General features: G+C 39.1%; 2 protein-coding genes across 2 annotated transcripts; both read left to right on the top strand.

Moving 5' to 3' along the window:
- The first annotated feature begins 3,396 nt into the window (after positions 1-3,396).
- On the top strand, positions 3,397-13,995 carry LOC310951366 (neurofascin-like). The gene is made up of 24 exons (XM_083919561.1): positions 3,397-3,452; positions 4,456-4,577; positions 4,661-4,766; positions 4,883-5,073; positions 6,943-7,065; positions 7,216-7,434; positions 8,023-8,134; positions 8,309-8,496; positions 8,570-8,701; positions 8,899-9,042; positions 9,248-9,359; positions 9,525-9,688; positions 9,774-9,921; positions 10,077-10,201; positions 10,292-10,393; positions 10,529-10,726; positions 11,059-11,129; positions 11,225-11,447; positions 11,617-11,732; positions 12,638-12,848; positions 12,982-13,104; positions 13,379-13,552; positions 13,680-13,811; positions 13,897-13,995. The coding sequence occupies exons 2-24, from the start codon at positions 4,502-4,504 to the stop codon at positions 13,968-13,970; spliced, it is 3,264 nt and encodes a 1,087-aa protein (XP_083775687.1). The 5' UTR covers positions 3,397-3,452; positions 4,456-4,501; the 3' UTR covers positions 13,971-13,995.
- Positions 13,996-17,575: 3,580 nt separating this feature from the next.
- LOC310951545 (acidic mammalian chitinase-like) lies at positions 17,576-21,057 on the top strand (the record flags this gene model as incomplete). Its single annotated transcript, XM_083919825.1, has 11 exons — positions 17,576-17,600; positions 17,691-17,720; positions 17,827-18,031; positions 18,295-18,351; positions 18,447-18,612; positions 18,784-18,908; positions 18,993-19,116; positions 19,209-19,391; positions 19,541-19,657; positions 20,540-20,672; positions 20,768-21,057. The coding sequence occupies 11 exons, from the start codon at positions 17,576-17,578 to the stop codon at positions 21,055-21,057; spliced, it is 1,455 nt and encodes a 484-aa protein (XP_083775951.1).
- Positions 21,058-21,831: the final 774 nt, after the last annotated feature.

Below are 21,831 nucleotides of genomic sequence, written 5' to 3'. Positions count from 1 at the left end.
AATCATACATTCATGTGACAAAGGAAGTACTGTAGTATTGTGCTATTGTGTAATGTTTCAAATGTGAGTATTTGTTTTGAATAAATTTCATATTAATGAAGACTCTTTCTTTACCTTGTCATTACACACTTTTCCCCCTGTACTGAACACATAGAGCAACCACCGCTTTTTGTAAAACCAAGAAAAAAAAACCCTGGTCAAATGGTGTTAGACTTTATCAATGAAGGAGAAGCCATCCAATCACATGAATGTGAGGCGTTGAACCCCCACATGTGCATGGAAGCTTTGCCCTCCCTGTCCACAATAGCCTTACTTTGTTCCAGACAGAAACGCTTTGTGTGAGAGAGTGTGTGTGTTTCGTGCCAGCCAGAGTGAAGATACAAGGTCAGTAAGCTACCCCTCCACCCCATCTAACCCACTGCAAATCAACAGCACACATGACACATACAAACATAATATTTGATCTCTTAAGCAATCTGCTGTTAATCTTTGCTAGTTAGGAGCTGGATTACATCTAAATCTAATCCACCAACTAGTGCATTACATGTCACTTGTGTTGACTCCATCACTGTCGATGTGACGTTACATACAATGGATTTATTATAATAGGCTCTTGGGCCCTGTTCGCCAGGTGTGTGTGACACAGGCTTGGAGCCACATGAGCTTCTGTTTTCTCGCCTGTCCCCTGCTTTAAGCTGATGGATTGACAAATGACACAAAAACCAGATGCTGCTGGAAAAGGTGAAGCTCACTGTGGCGATCATGTTGTGAATCTGTGACAGAAGATGAGAAGAAAGTAGGGGTTCGCTTTCACTGCAACAAGGGGAAAAGGAGAGAGCAACCACTAAAACTACGTTCAAAGGTAGGACCCCTAACTTCCACCACTTTGTATTTTGTTTAGCTAGTTCTTTATATATGTTTTTGCATTTAAAGTACACAGTTTTGGAATACATTAAGGCATTTTAGAGTATCACAGAGTGTATTCCCACGCGAAGGGGCGCTCTAGTTCTTACTGCTGTCGTTCAAGATGGCTATCTTCAAGGAAGTCTTGGTTTTAATGATGTCATTGTCTGAGTTGAGAAGTGGGATGGGTCTACAACTGCATCAGCAGATTTACGAGTGTAAACACAAGGTTGTTTAGCTTTCACACCTACAATCGAGATTACTGGAAGGAATTTGAATCACTTTTTATGTGGCAATGTTTCAGGGACGAATGTTCATTTGACTTTATGAGCTACTAATATAATGTTAAGAATGTAACAAAGTTTATGAAAGGCAATGTCAGTCTGATTGATCCAGACTGAAATATGCTTTTTAACAGCTATTTACAGACATTAATGGTCCTCAGAAGATACATTCAATGGACTTTGGTGAACCCTTTACTTATCCTGGGCAAGATATTTGTGGTTTTATGTCTCATCAACTTTACAGTAGGCTGAATTTAACTTTTGTTCAGACATTCATTTTCCCCTCAGGGTCAATTGTAATAACGCTGTTGATCCCTGAACATTTCCTGTAAAAAATATATTAAAATGTCTATTTATTTAATCTTTGGATAAACTAAATACCTACACAACTCATGACAATTCCGATCAGCCTCAGCTGCACTTTGTGTTAAGTGCTAATTGGCAAATGTTAATATTCCAACAAACTAAAGTTACATGGTAAAGTTGTGCTTAAGTGCAGCCTCACAGAGCTGCTGACATGGCTGTTAACTCTTAGTCTTGTGTCAGGATGCTCTTGAGAAAATATTTTGCTGTGGTAGTTTAGGCTTCCATTATCGAACAGTGTTCAAGTTTGTGAGGGAATCAAGGCACAGTGGTGATGTCTCAATGTAGCAATGTCCTAGAGTTTCTCTCTGGCCTCTTCTTGTGTTCTCCTTGATGCCATGACGTCAAAGTGCAAATGAAAGGTGTGCTGAGTCTGAACAGGACGCTTGTGTGGAAGAACATTCCCTCCCACATGCCATCTGCTTTTACCCGAGCCCTGGGCACACGTGCCAAAGGAGACCCACGAGCATAGAGACCTTGTTGTCGTCACTGAGCTGGCTCTGTTTGCCTCTCTGCCTCTTCACTGTGCAATCTGGTGCATGGCACTGATCACTGCTCACTGCCAGGCCTGCTTCAGTCCCATGTATGGGGGGAAAAAGCCCATTCAGAGAGCCAAGAAGCTCAACATACTACTTCTGCTTTTGTTTTCTGTGTGGGGCAAGTCAGGTTGTTTCAGTCGCGATCACAGAGGAGGGGCTCAGGGCCAAAGGATGCAGAGCGTCAGTTACAGAGCTGTGAGAGTCTTAATGGTTTACGTCACAAGTGGTCTGATACTCTTTCCAAATATGTATGAAAAGATGTAACATCTCCTATGATGAGTAACTTTATTATTAGACAAATCTTAACTTATTTTCATCTGGAGGTAGAGCCACCTGAAATGATCTCCCTACCCACCACCATTGTTTAGCCTAGTCAGATGCCTGAAAGCCTACACAGGTCAGGACTCTGCCGTCAGATGGCTTTTGTTTAACACAAGTACAGCTTCTCCTGGGACTTTGGCGCTGTTTCCATTAAAGAAAACTGCTGCTTAACCCTGTTAGATTTTCTCTTGGTAATGACCTTTTCTTCCTCTGAGGATATGTGAATGGCTGAGTGTAGCAAAAAATGTCTTGCGAAACAAAGGATAACTTCAAAATGGTATTATGAAAAATGGGGTGAAAATGAAGAAGCAGGAGTTTTGTGGATGGAGTCTAAGATATATTATTTCATATAACAGAGGGTCAGCAGTTGAAATGGTAAAGTTGTTATTTCTTTGAAAAAAAATAGATTTTCATCCTTTGTTAGGGCTATTGCGCAGGACTCGTGACTTGAGATCTGCCACATGTAAAATTCATACGAGGGAAACAAACATTGCTTTCAGTGTTTCCCCAGTTCTCAGCAGTCAACAATGAAGCCCACATTTTGATGTCATCAGAACAAGAATGCAAATTGTTGTTGCTCTGTGAAATAAAAATATGCATCTTTTTCTCAGTCAAACTCATATAAAACTGTATAACTGCTGGTGTAACAAATCCAATCACTTATTTGATTTCTTGAGAACTTTGCTTATTGTGTGAACAAACTCTGACAGTGTTTGATTGAGATAAATTGTTCATAATCACGAGAGCCTGGTCAGAACAGTGAAGTGACGTGGGTGAGGAGTTGGTTGTGTATGGCGCTCATTCATTATTCATGAGATGTGTGGGCGGAGTGTAAGTAGCAGTGACAGACAGAAACTCCATTACTGAAGTGTATCAACTCCTCTAGGGTTCTTGACCTGATATTTGAAGGACTGACGCTTTAATTGGTATGCTGCAAAAACAAGAATAATTTTGTGGCGAAAAGTCATTGGAAATATCGGTGCACTGGGGAAGCCACTGTGATGGGGAGGAGAGAGCCCAGATTTGACTTTACATGAGGGAGGTAGGTGCTGACAACCGTTTGTTCTGATCATACTAACATGACTCGTGGTTCATTACATATTTTACTGCAATAACGTGATGAAAATATTTAAAGAGAATCATCTAGTAAAACACTTTGAGTCTTAATTTGACTTTTTACTCCACACACAGCATAAACCTTACGGCTTTAGTTACTTTTCATATTAAAAACATTAGAAATCATGTCAAACTTAATACATTATTACATATGGTACCAGTTGTTCCCAACCTTTTTGGCCCCTTACCCTGTGTCAGATGTGTCAGTAATCTTTAAGTTGTTCACAGATTCAGTGGTTTCCACTCTAAACTTGTAAGGTGGTTTCATTTAAACATCTGTTTGGCACACAATGTTTTATTAAAGAAACAAACAAAAAGAAAAACTTCAGATTTATCTTGTGGCCCTTTAGAGGGGGCCTGACCCCTAGGTTGGGAACAATTGGATTAAATCAAATTGCATATTAAGCAGTTAAAACTAGCACCACCTTGAGCACCTACAACTGTAAAAGAAAGAAAAAAGTCTGCTTACACGTTAAGTGCATCAGTTATAATCAACTCATTCTTATTAATGAATAGTAAATCAACCCTCACAGGCAACATTTTTCTATTATATTCCGTATATTAGTTAATAATATAAATGTTCTTTTACTCATTTTGAACGAGGGACTTATACTAACTAACTAATGCCTAATTCTTTACATTGTGGTAACGCTTTTTCTGTCACTGTGAGATGTCCATTTCTGCATTGCAGATGATTTGCAAAGCATTAGTGAAATCTGTACTAAGATGTTGTTGATGAATGTTTTTGTGTTTGTTTGAAACTACTTTGTACTGCTGTTATCTTGGACAGGGTTTCCTCGGAAAAGAGGTTTTGTAATCTCAGTGGGACATAAAATATATAATAACATACAGTAATTTGCTATGGATTTGATCTACATGACATGAATGTACTATACAGTAGTTATCTTCTATTTTTCTTTATCCAACAGGAGAACTGGTGGAGAAAAGAGTTGCTTGGTTCCATGCTCTATAAAGATGGGGACACTGGTCAAACCAGCGCTGCTGCTGCTTTTATGGCAGAGTGTTTGGGCTCTCGACATTCCTCTGGAAAGTGAGTCAGTAACTCAACAAGCATGTTGCAACTTGTGATTTGTATTTTCTGACAATATAAGTTTATAATTTGTCTTCTTGCAGTCAGGCAGCCCCCAACCATCATAAAGCAGTCGATGAAAGATCATATTGTTGACCCCAAAGACACAATGATCATAGAATGTGAAGCCAAAGGAAACCCTCATCCCATGTAAGAGCTGATATAACCCAGTGAACAGTTTTTATTGTCTTATTGTCTTATTTTATTACATTATTGTCTGCAACCACCTCACGGTATTTTCTGTCTTCCTTCACACTTTCATGAAGTTTCTCATGGAGGCGTAATGGGAAGTATTTCAACGTGGCACGTGACCCTCAAGCATCGATGCGCAGGCGCTCAGGGACGCTGGACATCTACGCCTGGAACAATCCAGAACAGTATGAGGCAGAGTATCAGTGCATTGCCTCCAATGAGTATGGATCTGCGTACTCTAACAAGATCAGACTACGACTATACAGTAAGATCAGTAATGGGACTAGAGAATCAACTATTTGTTTCACTAATGCACCACTGAGATGCACACTGACCTCAGTATGTGCAGTGACATACTGCATGTTGTAATGAAATGCCGCCAACAAACCTTTTTCCTTTAAACCCTCAAGATCTGAGTAGCAGTTTTCACATGTTCTATACAATATGACGTGTATCTGCAGTGCATTAATGTTGACTTGTGCAATTTATGATTTTTTTTTGTTTATGACCTACACTTTCGTTAGAATTTGTATGATAATTCAACTGCATTAGTCTTTATCTTAAAATGCAAGTAGATTAATTCCAGGAATACCAAATAGTCGTTGAAATTTGAAGGATAAGCCTACCTACATTCTATTTGTTTTATATTGGTAATTAATCCCATGAGGAAACCAAACCCAACAATGTATTAGTCTTCCCTCCAGCACTGGGCCCCAAGCTCATTTGTTCCTACCGAAGACGTAAATCTTTAGAGACGTGTCACAATAAATATCTTCTTTTTTTTTTTTTATTAAATTATTTTAGTTGTGAGCAAACACTACTCAAAGTAAATAGCAGATTTGATGCTAGTGGCAGCAAAACAGCATTAGGAGAGCGGTTTAGTTGGGCCTGACTCAAGATAAATTACAGTGCTCATGTTAATTATAATGAAGTAGCATGTTTCCCAGTGCATCAGTGAGGCTTACTGATGTGTTTTTAATAGTCTTTGGACAACAATGGAGCTCTATGGCACAGAGCAATAAATTATGTCAAGCTTAAGCTACTGGCAATTTGTGTAAGTAGAATCAATTTAATTGCTTGTTTTGGTCTCTTCATGAGTATCACCAGACATGGCCAATTAAGATAATATACTTACAGAATATATGGCAGTTGTTTAGCATTCATTCATTCATTCATCTTCATCGCGTATAGAGGGGCTGGAGCCGAGCTGGAGACATCAGGTGCGAGGCAGGGTACACCCTGGACAGGACGCCAATCCTTTGCAGGGCACATACAGATGAACAGAGACAGACATCCATTCACACCTACAGGCAATTTAGAGTTATCAATTTTACCTTTTGATTGTGGTAGGAAGCCGGAGAACCCGGAGAAAACCCACGCAGACACGGGGAGAACATATAAACTCCACTGTGTCACCCTTGTAATTAGAAAGTTGCTGTTTGGATTTATTTAATGTTACTGTCATTAAACAGCAAAACATGACTTTGCTCCTCACATACTGTATATACTTCTACTATTTTTTAAATATTTAGGATTTTTAATTGATGACCACTTGTCTTTTAAGGAGCATATTCAGTATCTTGTTAAAAAGCTGAAACTGGCGGAATTGACCTTTATACATGTTATAGACCACGGAGATCTGCTGCATGTAAATGCATCTGCTTCTTGTCTTCACATGTTGGATAGTGTATTTCATAGGGCACTTAGATGTATACCAAATTGTGGTTCTCTCACTCTGTCCTCTACAATAAAGTAAGCTGGTAATCGTCATATGCACGTCGCCTCAGTCACTGGTATATGTTCATCTATAAGGCAATTCTGGATAAAATTCCTCTTTATTTATCTTCACTTTTAATTTGGAAACATGGAGGTTACAAACTCCGGTTAATGGACATTCTGCAACTGGTTGTTCCAAAGGTAAGAACAGAGTTGGGAAAGAAAGCATTTAGGTTTTCAGCACCTGTTGCTTGGAACAACATTCAAATTGAACTACATCTTCAAAACCTTGTACCCTTGACTGATTTTAAAGATCTGGTGAAAACTCTAGAGTCCAGGTTCTCTGATCTCAATGGGACTAACATGGTTAAATAAAGGCTAAATAAAAAAAATATATAAATCTTCTGTGTTTGTGTAGGAGCTCCCGTGTGGCCGAGGGAGGTGCTGGAGCCTGTGGTGGTCAGCGCTGGCTTGCCTCTGGTCCTTTCCTGTGACCCGCCACCAGGCCCACCAAAACCTGAAACCTACTGGATGTCCAGCTGTAAGTCTCTCTCCAGAGTTACAGCTCTAAATGTTTGGATAAATAAGCCTCAACACGAGGCAGTGTAACGACCTCACTTTCAAGAATTCTAGCAATGAAATACATCTCCTGTGAACTGACTTTATTTTTTAACACCACATTTCATTTCAGGCTCCTATGCAAGACCTTTCAACTGGCCAATTCAGACAGCTTTCCCCACCATGCAACCTGTACGGCCGGACCGCAGGGTATCCATGGGAGTAAATGGAGATCTGTACTTCTCTAACGTACTGTTCAACGACTCTGCTGCTGATTACTGTTGTAATGCCCGTTTCCCCTACAAGAATGTCATCCAGCAGAAGATGCCTGTGGTTGTTAAAGTGCTTACAAGTGAGAATGATATTGTCTTTAAATGAATTGGGTTTTAGCCATTTTAGACACATTCTCAGGGGTTTACACTTCATGGCATACTACATTGGTAATCATGGACCTGACCAAAAAAACATTGTCGGACACAATAGATATAAAGGAAACAAATATACTGTAGGGGTTTGATAGGTATCTCAGTCTTTGGCCTGTTGTGTGTCAGGTGAAACAGTTTCTAATTCTTACTTTGTGGTAGTTACAAGAGACCAGTAAAACTAATAAGCATCAGCATTCCAAGCAAACACACATTGGAAGTTATTTGATTAGTTTTAAAATAAAACAAAAAAAAATCCACACAATCTGTATCTGTTCTGTTCATCTATACTAACTTTACTTTTTCTAACCAAACTGAAACACTTATGACAATCATTTCTAATGTTCTTTTTACTCCTTGCTGTTTATCATATTTACAAACTGGGCCTTTTTTTTATTTCCGAGTATCCCCTTAATAGAGTAATTTGCTCCAACTAAACTTACTAATTGTGGTAAGTGTGTGCTGTGAAAATGATTGTAGCTTATGTGACCGGTGTGTTCCGGGTGGTTCCTCTGCAGCTCGTACAGTGGCCGAGGCTGCCCCCACCTGGCTGGCTCCCACAGGCTCATCCAGCTCCATAATGGTCCTGCAAGGGGAAGAACTGCTCCTCGAGTGTATTGCTGCAGGAGTGTGAGTGCCATCTCAAGATCGTAAGATGAACTGTAACTGTAGGCCTATTTCTAATAGATTAGTCAATGTTACAGTTTTAACAAGTTATGTGTACACATGTTTTCTGTTCAGTATAATTTTGACTTTGATTTCATGAAAGTCGTCCTGTGTAAAGCCTTGTTTGTCATCATCAAGGCCAACTCCTCATATTACATGGACCAAGGATGGAGATGACCTTGTGGTGACTCCACGCATGAAAGTAAAGAACTTCAACAAGATGATTCAAATCCCAAAGGCGTCTTTTGATGATGTGGGTGAATACACTTGCGCTGCTACCAATAAGATTGGATACATTGAACACACAATAACCGTCAGGGTCAAAGGTGAGACACAGTTTAACAAACTTTTCTTACTACACAATAATGTTGAAACCACTAAAATACTTGTATTTGACAGCGGCTCCTTTCTGGCTGGAGAAACCCATTGATTTGGTTTTGGCCCCGGAGGAAAATGGACGCTTGGTGTGTCGTTCTGATGGGGCTCCTCGTCCCACAATACGCTGGTTTATCAACGGGGAACCAATTGAAAGTATGTTTTTGGGGTGCATGCCTTCTAGCTGTAAGAGTAAACCAAACTATGTCTTTGTATTTTCACTTTTAAGCAGACACACTGTACAACTATTATCCTTTTTCTTGTGTACTTGTCTGCAAAATTCAATTCAAAAATTAAAAAGTCCTTAAGATGAAGTAAATCTAACAAACTTTTTTGTATTTTTCTTTCTCTAGCTGCTACACCACAGCCTAACAGACAGGTGTCAGGAGATACACTGACTTTACGCAGTGTGACCGCTGAAAACAATGCTGTCTACCAGTGCAATGCTTCCAATGAATATGGGTACTTAATGGCCAATGCTTTTGTCAATGTGCTACGTAAGTTACCCCTCTTATAGTGTAAAATTATTGCTTTTCGATCAGCCATAAACTGTGGAAGATTTTAAGGAGTTTGCCAAGGGATCAGCAATAAAATAAAATAAAACATTTATATTATAATAATATATGTTTTAGCTGTACAACTGTGTGCATGTGCAAAAGTTAGTATAGTAAGTATAATTATTAATTATCACTGTTTCTCTAGATGCAACGCCACGCATTCTCGGGCCGAGGAATGAACTTGTGAAGGTGATAGAGGGCAGTCGTGCCCTCTTACACTGCCGGTACTTTGGTTCTCCAGTGCCTGAATTGCGATGGTGAGAACATACTGTTTGACACTTTAAAGACACTCAAAGAGTTTGAGTGTATTCAGACATAAGTTCACAGTGTGTGTGTGTGTGTGTGTGTGTGTGTGTGTGTGTGTGTGTGTGTGTGTGTGTGTGTGTGTGTGTTTGTGTGCGTTTATGGATCTGCTCACACAGGTCCAGATATGGACAAGGAAATCTAGAAGGAAATCGTTTTAAGACACACAGTAACGGGACTCTTGAGATGAAACGCATACAGATAGAGGATCAGGGAACTTACCTGTGTATAGTCAGCAACATCGCAGGAAGAGATGAGGTTCAAGTCCGAATAGACGTCAAAGGTGAGGGTCCTGTTGTTTAATACTAAAAATCTTTTGCTTTATACTTTTGTGTGATCTGTCATGTGTTGTCATCCACTTTTCTCAGAGCCCACTTTAATTGTCACAAGACCACAGAGTATGAAGGTCATCCGTGGAAGCGATGTGCGCTTTGAGTGTGGTGTGAAAGCGGATGCCACTACTCCTGTCACAACCACCTGGATGAAAGAAAAAAGACAAGTCACTCTTGGCTGGAGGTACATCTTTTTAGGGATGGATTCTACAGAAATACATATATAACAGAAATACATATACACTATAAATATGCACTATTTTAAAAAAGTAGTTTAGTTTTTGTTTTAGTGGGAACCAATGCACATCTTGATGTCATCAGTTTTACTCACTTCCTCAGATTCTCCCTGGATGAATCAAATTTGGTCATCACTAATGTAAACAGAGGCGATGAGGGCAATTATACCTGTGTCATCAAGAGTGAACTGGACCAAAAGTCTGCGTCAGCACGTCTAATGGTGATGGGTATGACATGTTTACAATCAATGGCATTTCATCAACCATACAACATTTTAATGTATGGCTTTTTAATCGTTCATGTACATTTGTGTGTAGACCGTCCAGATCCTCCCACTAATTTGGAGTTGTCAGATCCATATGAACGCAGTGTCAGACTCAGTTGGGTCCCTGGAGACAGCAACCACAACCCTATAATAGGTAAGAGCCGTTCACAAAAGTTAAAACCTTTTGTTAGTATGTTGCATGTACCATATTCCCCCTGGGATTATAAAAGTATTTCTGATTCTGATTCTAATTTTTGGCTATATTTGTCCATTTATTACTATTTTACAGAGTACTTGGTGCAATATGATGATGATGACTGGTTGCCTGGGAAGTGGAGAAATCTCTCAACGTACCCAGGAAACCTCAACTCTGTCATTCTGCATCTTACACCTTTCACCTACTACGAGTTTCGGGTCATTGCTATCAATGAAATCGGAATGAGTCGACCAAGTCGTCCATCTACGCGCTTCCAAAGCAGTGGTGCACGTGGGTTTGATGTTCCTGAAATACATATTTGTTGTCAAAGACAGACTGTAAGCTAGCAAACAGCCTTTTGTGTAGCAAATTTTGGGAAAAAATGTTAATTTGTTTTCCTGCAAAGAGTGATAGATTGATACCATTCTCATTTCTCTATGTTAAATATGAAGCCAGCAGATGGTTAGCTTAGCATAGCATAACGACTGGAAACAGCTTACATGGCTCCAGTTTTAGTTTTTAAAGTATTCTACCATGGTGTGATTCTTATCTAACTCTTAGCAAGAAAGCGAATATGCATAATTCTCAAAATCCTGAACTATCTATTTGTTTTTTCTGCCCAGCCCCAGATGTCATCCCAAGGAATGTAAAAGGTGTGGGTACATGGAGGAATAACATGGAGATCAGCTGGGAGGTAATGAACCCATCTGTAACACTTTACTTAGCTTAACTGTTGAAATTTTTTTTATTTCTATCACAATGTAATCAAACAATGCTGGTCGCTTTCAGCCTCTGACCTACAGGGAGTGGAACGGGCCCCATCTGAAGTATCTGGTGTGGTGGAGAAGGAGAGAATCCCGAGAGGAGTGGAAGAATGCAACAACTAAATGGCTGAAATACTACATATATGATGCAGATACCTTCACTCCTTATGAAATCAAAGTCCAGGCTGTCAATGACTTTGGCCTGGGTCCAGAGTCTCCTGTTGTCATTGGTTACTCTGGGGAAGACCGTAAGTACCTAAATCGTCTGCATTATTATATAAAGATGAGTAAAACAAAGAAGGAAAGTGAAGTTTTGTTTATTTGAATGGCACCCTCATTTCATCATCTCTGCTTCTGCGTGGTTAATGGCACCCATTAACTGATGAGCAAAGACAAAGACATCTCTGTTTTCCTCAGGTCCTTTAACTGCACCCCTGAACCTGAGAGTGTCTGACATTGAGAGCACTCAGGTGACTTTGCACTGGGACTCAGTGACACGGGGCTCTATGATGGGAGAACTCAAAGAATATAAGGTGTGTTTATTGTGAATGCAATATTGAATGTTTATTCGTATATATTTATATTCCAACTATAATATCAATACAAGAAAAAAAAATCATCAAATGAGACAAACAAAGATGTGTCAAAATCCATGCAAATACGAATGAAAGTTTCAAGAAAAATTTGATTTCAAATAAATAAGATGGGCAATATCAAAATAAGTGATTACATGATTACAAGCAGTGACAAAGAGGAAGCTTTAATTAGAGGCAGATCAAACAGTAACCAATACAAATGAAGAGAGAGAAAAAGTTACTATAAAATATAAGATTGGCCTCATGTATTGCTCTGTCAGGTAATTTACTTGATATGCACTTAACCAATTGTTTCCACTATTATTTGTGTCCATTATTAGTATCTAAAAAATATTGGCCATATGTTGTTTTGGTGTAGGTCCCATTCAATCTTTTATAAAAATTACTCTTCTGTATCTTCTTTCCCTGTTATTTTTTTTACATTAATTTTGACGTACAGGATATATCTTTTTATTTAAAGGATGTTTTGTGTGTGTGTGTGTGTGTGTGTGTGTATGAGTGCGTGCGTGCGTGCGTGTGTGTGTGTGCTTGTATGTGTGTTTAATCATTATTGCTTAGATAATTGGCTCAAGTGTTTGAGATTAGGCTCCTCTTCTTTAGTTACAGCCTTTGGTTGTAAGGTGTTATTGGTAATTGGATGCCAGATGAAACTCCTTGATCAAAACATGACAACTCTAATAAACTCAATGCTGACAACAACATTGAAATATTATAAACGTGCAAAAACAGTTTGTATGACAAGAATGCAAGAATTCAACTTTTTCTTGATAACATTTTTCCTAAAAAATAACAATCCAGTTACTGCAGCATGATCAAAATCCTGGGTGGTTCTCATCCTTCAGGCTTACTACTGGAGAGACAGCAGCCAGCTGAGGTGGTTAAGGGTCAATAGAGGGATGAAGTCTAAAGCATTTCCAGACAACGATCCAGAGCCCTCTGGGGTCCTCACTGGGCTGATCCCCTATAGCAACTATAAGATGTATATAGTGGTGGCAAACAATCGATATGAAGGGCCACCTAGTAATAATATACACTTCTCAACGCCTGAGGGAGGTAAGAAATGTCACTAATTTATCATCCAAGCGACAAGAGAACATTTATGTCTTCTGCCAAGCACAAGAAAACCACAAATGAATGTTTGTTTCCAAAGCTTATATGTGTCCTATATGTATCTCCTACTGTGTAGTACCATCTGCTCCCAGATCCTTCAGGATCCAACAGCGACATCTGGACAGTATTTATGTTGACTGGGACCTGCCAGCAGAACCCAACGGTATCATTACTGGATATTCCCTCAAGTACCAGACAGGTATGCCCATCCAACATCTGAAAAAAAACATTTTTTTTTAATTTTTTTCACTAAATCTGACAAAGATTTCCACGAGTCCACAAACCGGTAGCACATAAGAGCTCACTTAAATATGCACTTGTAGACCAAAATACCACTGAAGTATGTTCTGGAGAGGCTAATGAACACTTGTGTAGGCACTCTACCAGCAGGTAAGCTACTTAATAGCTCAGTTGTGTGCACTACTGCCATCAAGAGTCCTCCTAACACCCTGGATTTGCCACTTTCTCCACAGTGAATGCCACAAGGGGAGAGGAGCTACGAGTGGAGGAGTTCACTCCAAATATAACAAGTTTCTCAGTCCGGCGATTCGACCGCTACACTCGATACAGATTCTCTGTGGCGGCACGAACTCGGATCGGGATAGGGGAGTGGCACACAGAGGAGTCACCACACTACACCACTGAAAGTAATTTACTGTTACCCCATGCATGCATCAACTGGTGGTCTACTAAATAAACACTTTGAAGTGCTGAGTGGATGGTGACTTTGATGATGTGCATACTTATGTGTGTGCACATGATTGTGTGTGTCAGCGTATGCTCAGGACCAGGTGGACATCACCACTCAGGGCTGGTTTATCGGGATCATGTGTGCCGTGGCTCTCATCGTGCTCATCCTACTCATAGTCTGCTTCATTAAGAGGAGCCGAGGGGGGAAATACCCAGGTACAGCAGTGATTCCTCATTATCTATGTCGTCTAAAAGCGTTATACTGTATCTGGTATCACAGTGTAGCCTGTTTTAATTTCAGTAAGGGACAAAAAAGACATTTCATTGGAACCAGTGGATGACAAAGATCAGGAGGGATCATTTGACTACAGGTAAGCACAACTGGTGGAAAATAAGGACACAGAGAAAATCTGGATTTTAACTTATCTTACTGTGATCAGTCTTCACTGTTTTAAAAAACCTATTTCAGGTTTCAGAGCTGTGTTGCAGCATGTAACATTATTTATAAAATGGCATGGTAATAATACTGAGTATATAATGTTTCCCATAACACTGCACAGCACTATCATTATTGAAAACTATAACAACCATGCATTTATATCCATTTGCTTTGTAGCTGTGCATTCACTTTCGGTTTGGAGTTATCTCGTTAACAAGTCAATTCTTTTAAATATTTTTTTAAATTTTACTTTGTTTGTTTTCACTGCCTTTTGTGGCGTATTGCACCGCGGATCAGAGGAACATCAGGATGAGGGCATTGGAGTCGGGAATGTTTATCATATGAAAAATACAAACAAAATAAAGACCCATATTGCTCCACAGTGACTCTAGTGGTCTCAAATTCCACAGACTGCCATTAATTGTGGTTCAATTTTATTATGATGCTGCACAGATACAAATCAAATCTTGTTACGTAATTATGACCTTATTTATGATCACTCTTTGATCGTACTTCCATGATTTTCTGTTGTTTTTTTTTACTTTACTTGTTCTATTTACACCTTTATTCCCTTCTCACACCTCAACCATGTTCTTTTCCTACTGAACCACTCAAGGTCTCTTGAAAGGTATGAAAACACTAAATATTGACACCTTGACACAATTGACATTTAAACTTACAATCCTGCACTGTTAGTTTGGAGCTATAAATAGTATATTCATAACAGAATACTGCAACTGTTACACGCATTTTATGAGTGGATGATTGTGATAAAATAATTATTATTATACAAACTCTCATCATATTTTAGGATAACACGTGTCTCCACATTACCTTACCCCCGGCGGTATGTACATGTACATATTAAATATATTTATACATCACAATGAATTGTATCGTACAGTTTTTCTCTCTTTAGTGCTGACATAATGCACTTCTAATATCAAGTTTGCATTTTTTTGCACAACTTTGTAGAGAGGAGGAGAGAGGGCTTCAAAGAGGCCAGTTGTCTATGGAAGCAATGATAAAGCCATCAGACAGTGACGACAGTCTGGTGGACTATGGTGAAGGAGGCGAGATACCATTCAACGAGGACGGCTCTTTCATCGGCCAGTACACAGGAACCAGGAGAGATGTCAGGGAGTTGGACTTTGGTGGAAGTCTGGAGGTCCACTCTCCAATGAATGCCATCTACTCCCTGGCGTAAAATGCAAAAGTCAAACTGCCTTTCTTTTGCCATGTGACTTTACCGTGCTTATAGCCTCCACCTGGATTTAAGAACTTGTGGTGCTTGAGGTTTGTCTGCAGGAGGGAACAGCTGGAGCCTGAGGTGCTGCCAAACACACACAACTTTCCCACACTGAAAGTGAAATATTTGGGACAATGTTCAGGCTGATGCTTATTCATCCGATGAAAAACAAGCTTCACTTTTTGTTTCATATTGCATTTCCTGCAAATAAAAATGCTGCATGTTTGTGCGCGTGCAAACGCATGAGTACATGTTCAGTTATCCTTACAATGGAAAGACAGACTGCACATAATAGGCTACAGAAGTGGATCAGTTTATCATGTTGATAAAAGTAGTTGCAAGCACCAACTTAACTACAGTTATTGCATTTTTTCAGCTAATTTCAATAATGAGATTTGTGTTTGTTTTGCGTGTTGGCTATTTGAAATAAGGGTTGCCATACTTTGGTGATCAAGGGAGCCACAATGTACTCCCTGAACTTAGATTGCATACTCTTTGTTTTATACTGTACACTAGTGTTTATGGTGCAATGTGAGAGTATAAAAGTGTTGTGAGTGAAAGGTAAGGGATAATAAAATATCTCTAAGGTCAAACCATTTGGGGAATCAGCAAGCAGCCATAAATCAGCTCTAAAATCAGAAATTGCCTTAACTCTCCCCATTTCACTCATTATGGAGATGGATATCATTAATTAATATTGATGTAACGACTTTAGTTTATTTGACCCTTAACATCATCTGTGTATTACCACAGTTATTATGTCTGAAATGTAAATAAAGAGGAAATATTTATTTCTAGCATGTTTGATATAACTTTGAATGCTGAATTCAACTGCTACAGTATGGTTCTTAAATTTAAAGCAGTGGTTTATTATTCTTTGAATATAATTCTATTGCATCAATACAACTCTCATGTAAGCTTATGTAGCTACCAGCAGCAGACAGCTAAACTTAGCATAAACTGGGGGAATCCCCTAACCTGGCTCTGTCCAACGGTAAAAAAATAAATAAAAAAAACACCCACCAACACCTCTAAAGTTCAGTAATTACTATTTTAAAGCTCCTTTGTTTAGTGTAATAATGACAAGTCACTGCTTTAGTGGTAGTAACATGGTCCGGACTATGGTCAAGACCAGTAAATTCCTGTAATCTCTGCTGGTCCTGTTGTGCCAACTAGCTGGCTGTATAATGCTTAGCTTTACATTTCCCATGCAGATGTGAGTGGTACTGACTTTCTCATCTAACTCTCATTCTCAGAAGAAAGCAAATAATTGTAAAGTATCACTTCAATTGCTCATTTGACTGTTGCTGCAGCAGTTGGTCTTTCAAACAGCAGAAACCAAAACTTAAAACATATTTCTATCTTCTTGAACTCTGGCCTTTTTGCTGCCATACAAGATAACTAATAGTTACATCATCAAAGGATCATAGAGCTTAATGGAAAAAGGACATCTTATCTCACAAGCTCTGACATTTATCAGGCCTCTGATGATACCGTAGTCCCTGAGTTTTTACTATTGCACCCCACTGATTACAGGAGTGAATGACAAAAATGTAGTATTATAAACATACAAGGCTTTTCTGTTATCAAGGAGGTCAAGACAGGCAAACAATAACATTAAAGGCTTAGAACAAAACATGCAAGAAAACTCTTTTTGAAATAAAATTTGTCAAAGTATTTGACATTTAATAGACGATCATTTAATTGGAAAAAATTAGAAATTAAAAATAGTCTTAGCCCTACAGTAGGCCAACAGTGGCTGAGCCCAAGGCGAGTTCAACACAAGTCAAAGACAAAAAAAAGACCATGCTTATAATTGTTTTGGTTGTCATGGAAACCTTTTTAATCTTGAAGTAATATCAAATACATTGCATCGTTCCATATGGTTATCAAGGTCATCTTATCTGCATGAATTGTTCAGCTGTCCTGATCTGAGTGGCTTTACAGAGGCAAGTTAACATAAGCTCATGTGCTTTGATCCAGATTAATCTGGCAATAAAAACAGTTATCATCTTCATGTCATCTTCTGACAGCTCATTGTAGAATAATCCGTTACACCTCACTGTCATGCAGCCTTTGTCCCTGTCTTATCTATAAAAAGGACTCCCAGGTGGACCACAGGCACACCGAGCAAATCACCAGCCAACAGGTAAGTCATTAGCACACAGAGGTTTTCATTGTCAGTAACTGGTTACAGTTTATAAAAGCTATACTGCAATCGTATAAAGATTAATGATAAAAACTAAATAAATTATCGTTGCAGCTCAGGGAAAAAGGCTCAGCTAACACAACATGGCTCGAGTAGTAATCTTGGCTGGTAAGTTACACTCTTTTAGTTGTTAAATCATTCAGAGGCAGTGATCCTGTGCAAAATGTTAATAGATTAAATGTAAATACTGTTTTTAAGGTCTGTCCCTTTTGATGTGTCTCCAGATGGGTATGTATTTATTATTTAACTTTTTATGTTACAGTGGCATTGTCTTCTTAATCACCATGATGTAGAATAGAAAATTAATTCTGTTCATTTCCTTCCTCTCAAACAGTGTCCTCAACCAAACTGGTGTGCTACTTCACCAACTGGTCCCAGTACAGATCAGGTGCTGGCAGATACCTGCCTACCAATGTAGACCCTCACCTCTGCACTCACCTGATCTACGCCTTTTCCATAGTCAATCCCTCTAATGAGCTGGGGCCATATGAGTGGAATGATGATGTTCTCTATAAATCCTTTAATGAACTGAAGAATAGGTGAGTTGTTCCTGCCAGCAGTATTGACCCATCTAAAATAATAAATATACAAAACTGAGCATGAGTGAAATATGAGATGACGAAAACAACTGTAAGCAGTTTTATTATTGATTTAAATATATGATGTATAAGAGAAAAGACTAGGCTATTGAAGAACATTTTCAGTGTGGGTCTTTTACTTGTAATGAGCTATAAAACATTGTGGTATGAGTTGAGGATCCAACTTTCAACTCCATCCATGTTTTTGCACAAATCCTGCACAGAAACCCCCAGCTCAAGACTCTACTGGCTGTTGGTGGGTGGAACTTTGGAACTAGACAGTAAGTTCATCATGAGGTTGTTAAATTACATGATCTCATATATTAATGAGAACATCATCAACTGTGTAGCTATAAGTTGTTTTACATGTCTACAGATTTACCATCATGGCTTCATCCCCTGCTAACCGCCAGAGATTCATTCAGTCTTCTATAAGATTTTTGAGACTGTATGGATTTGACGGACTGGACCTGGACTGGGAGTATCCTGGAGCAAGAGGAAGCCCACCAGAGGACAAGAAGAGGTTCACAGTGCTCTGTCAGGTCAGTTTGTAAAATTTCCACCTAGTCTGCAGCATGACAAAATCCCACAGGATGCCACACCAATACATTGTCATTTGAATAATACAGGAACGGGACTTAATATTAAATATTAACTAAATATTCTCACATGGTGCACGTGATTATGGTCAGCTGTTTACCTCTTGTGATTAGGAATTACTTGCCGCCTTTGAAAAAGAAGCAGCCGAGACCAAAAAGCCACGACTGCTGCTCACAGCTGCAGTGGCTGCTGGGAAGGGGAACATTGACAATGGATATGAGATTGCTGACGTCTCAAAGTGAGTTCCTGTGACATGGTCATTTTGCTTAAAGCTGTAAAAAGTATTTTTTTTTTATTTTATGCCTACATGCTTGTTTAACAGGTTCCTTGACTTTATCAATGTCATGACCTATGACTTTCACGGAGCATGGGACCCTTTCACTGGTCACAACAGCCCTCTGTACCGCAGCTCTTCTGATCAGGGCGATTACATCTACTACAATCTGGTGAGTAGGATCCTCAACAATTATCATCAGGACCCAAGAAGCTGGATAACTAACTTGTCTTTGTAATATTTTATTTGATTTTATTCTCACAGGACTTTGCTATGAAATACTGGAGAGACCAAGGAGCTCCTCTTGATAAGCTCATAGCTGGTTTTACTACGTATGGACGCACATTTCGCACATCATCAGCAGCTAATGGTGTTGGAGCACCAGCCAACGGACCAGCATCTGCTGGGCCCTACACCCTTGAAGCTGGGTTTTGGTCCTACTATGAGGTCAGTGAAGGTTCAACACTGACACTTATACATAACTAAATTGAATTCAGTTCAGATTTAATAAATACAATCCCAACAGAGCTTCAAATTAAGACATCACAAACTATGTTGAGAGTTTTTTAAAGTTTTATTTCCTTACATTTCTATAGATTTGCACTTTCCTCCAAGGAAGCAGTCTCCAATGGATTGATGAGCAAATGGTGCCCTATGCTGTTAAAGGAAATGAATGGGTTGGGTTTGATAACAAGAAGAGCTTTGAAATCAAGGTAATAAATAACATATCATCCACCCACGTCAATTAGTTAGAGGAGATAATATGAATAAAATGAAAGCGTATTACTACTACAGCTGATACAGCTGATCACAATGAAGCTGCACAGGCACCACTAACAATTTTTAATACCTTACATTGAGCAGAAGGTGGCACTCTAACTTGATACTTTATATTTGGGCAAACATCACATCAGGTCTTGAATCTTTCTGTTGATGAGAGGTTTTTTTCCCCCACATTTTTTGCATTGACAGAATTTCTAATGTTCACACCACAAAGCATATATATATACACAAACACATTAATCACTCAGATGGCTGTGTGCGACCTGCATGAATGAATGAATCTCCTCTCAGACTGGACCAATGAGAGCAGAGCTAGATAACACAAAATCAGAGTAGTTTGACATTTCTAGACCATACTCCAGCACTGCAATATGATAAACCATGGTTTGATATGGATACATCTACATGCATTACATTCATTTTGTTATTGGATTATGATGTTTATTTGACAGAGCTTCACAACTATCTCTTTTAGTTTGAAATGTTAATGTGGGGTAAATCAAATCATATTTACCTTCAACTGGATTGTAACTAAAATATTTTTCTCTTTGAATGCAAACTTTACCCCAAATGGACTTGGACCCAACTAACAGCCTCTATATTTCCTACTCATGTTTGGGTTTCTTGGATTTATTCGTGATCAGACACTTCTTCCTTTGTGGAACAAAAACAAAACCATTTTTCAATTTCATTCACCTTTAGAAAGGTCTTGGAATGTGAATAAAACAATGTGTTACACTTGGACAGGTAATATGTATTGAAATAACAAAACTAACAGTCTAAACTAAAATGCACTCACTTATATTTCATAGGCACAGTATGTGAAAGATAACAAATTTGGAGGAGCCTTCGTCTGGGCACTAGATCTGGATGACTTTAATGGACAGTTCTGTGGCCAGGGAAACTATCCCCTCATTAGTTATCTGCGCTCTCTTCTGGATTCAGGTAACATAAATCAGAGCTCAACACTTTACATGTTTTATCATTTCTTGGGTTAAACCTTCCATAATCTCTTGAATTTACATTTTTCAATTCACTAGAATCTCCTCTTCCACCTCCTGTAACCACACATCCACCAGTGATCACTACGAGCCATCCCGGCATAGCCTGCAACAGCACTACTGCCACCACTCCTACGACTACCGTGGCCCAAACTACCACTACAGTTGTTTCTGGAAGTGGTTTCTGTGCTGGAAAGACTGACGGCCTCTACAGAAATGATAATAACCGTGGCTCCTTTTATCAGTGCTTCCACGGAAACACACACCTCCAGCTGTGTCCAGCTAATCTAGTTTTTAGTGAAAGATGCAACTGCTGTGATTGGCCTTAAATAAATGCCTTCCTCATTAAACAAAATAATGTATTTTATTTCTAATATGTTTCATTTCATTTAAAGAACTGATATTTTTTATAGACTATCCAAATTAATAAAACAGGATAAAAATGGTGACTTCTTAAAAATAAGATAAGATTGCACAAATTTAACTTACTCTACTCATGCACGGCATATTAATATGAATTAGATGAATACGAATTTTAAATTATCACAATCTGTAAAAAATCTGGGTGTGATTTTTGACTCTGAGTTCAGTTTTATTCCACACATCAAAAAATATAACAAAAATAGGTTTTTACCATCTTAGGAACATAACCAGAGTCCGCCCGTTTCTCTCTCAGGCCAGCACGGAGGTGCTGATGCATGCTTTTATCTCTTGTCGTATAGACTACTGTAATGCCCTGCTCTCTGGCCTTCCCAAAAAGAGCATTTCGAATCTACAATTATTACAAAACTCAGCTGCACGAGTGCTGACAAGGACCAGAGGGCAGGAGGCCATAACAGCAGTTTTAAAGTCGCTGCATTGGCTCCCCGTGTGTTTCAGGATTGATTTTAAAGTTCTTGATCTAGTTTTTAGTTTAAGTGTCTTAACGGTCTTGGGCCTTCTTACCTATCTGATTTGCTTTTACCGGCCTTTTAACCATACCACAGGTAAGTTCAAAAAAGCCCGGGGAGGCGGCTTTCAGTTGTTATGGGCCCCGACTGTGGAACAGCTTGCCGGAGAGCCTCAGGGTCGCGGAGACTGCTGAGGTTTTTAAAAAAAGGCTT

The sequence above is a fragment of the Echiichthys vipera genome (assembly GCF_963691815.1).
Source record: "Echiichthys vipera genome assembly, chromosome: 9".
Lineage (NCBI taxonomy): Eukaryota > Metazoa > Chordata > Actinopteri > Perciformes > Trachinidae > Echiichthys > Echiichthys vipera.
Note: the sequence above shows the minus strand (reverse complement) of the source record. Positions and strands in the feature narration are given on the sequence as shown.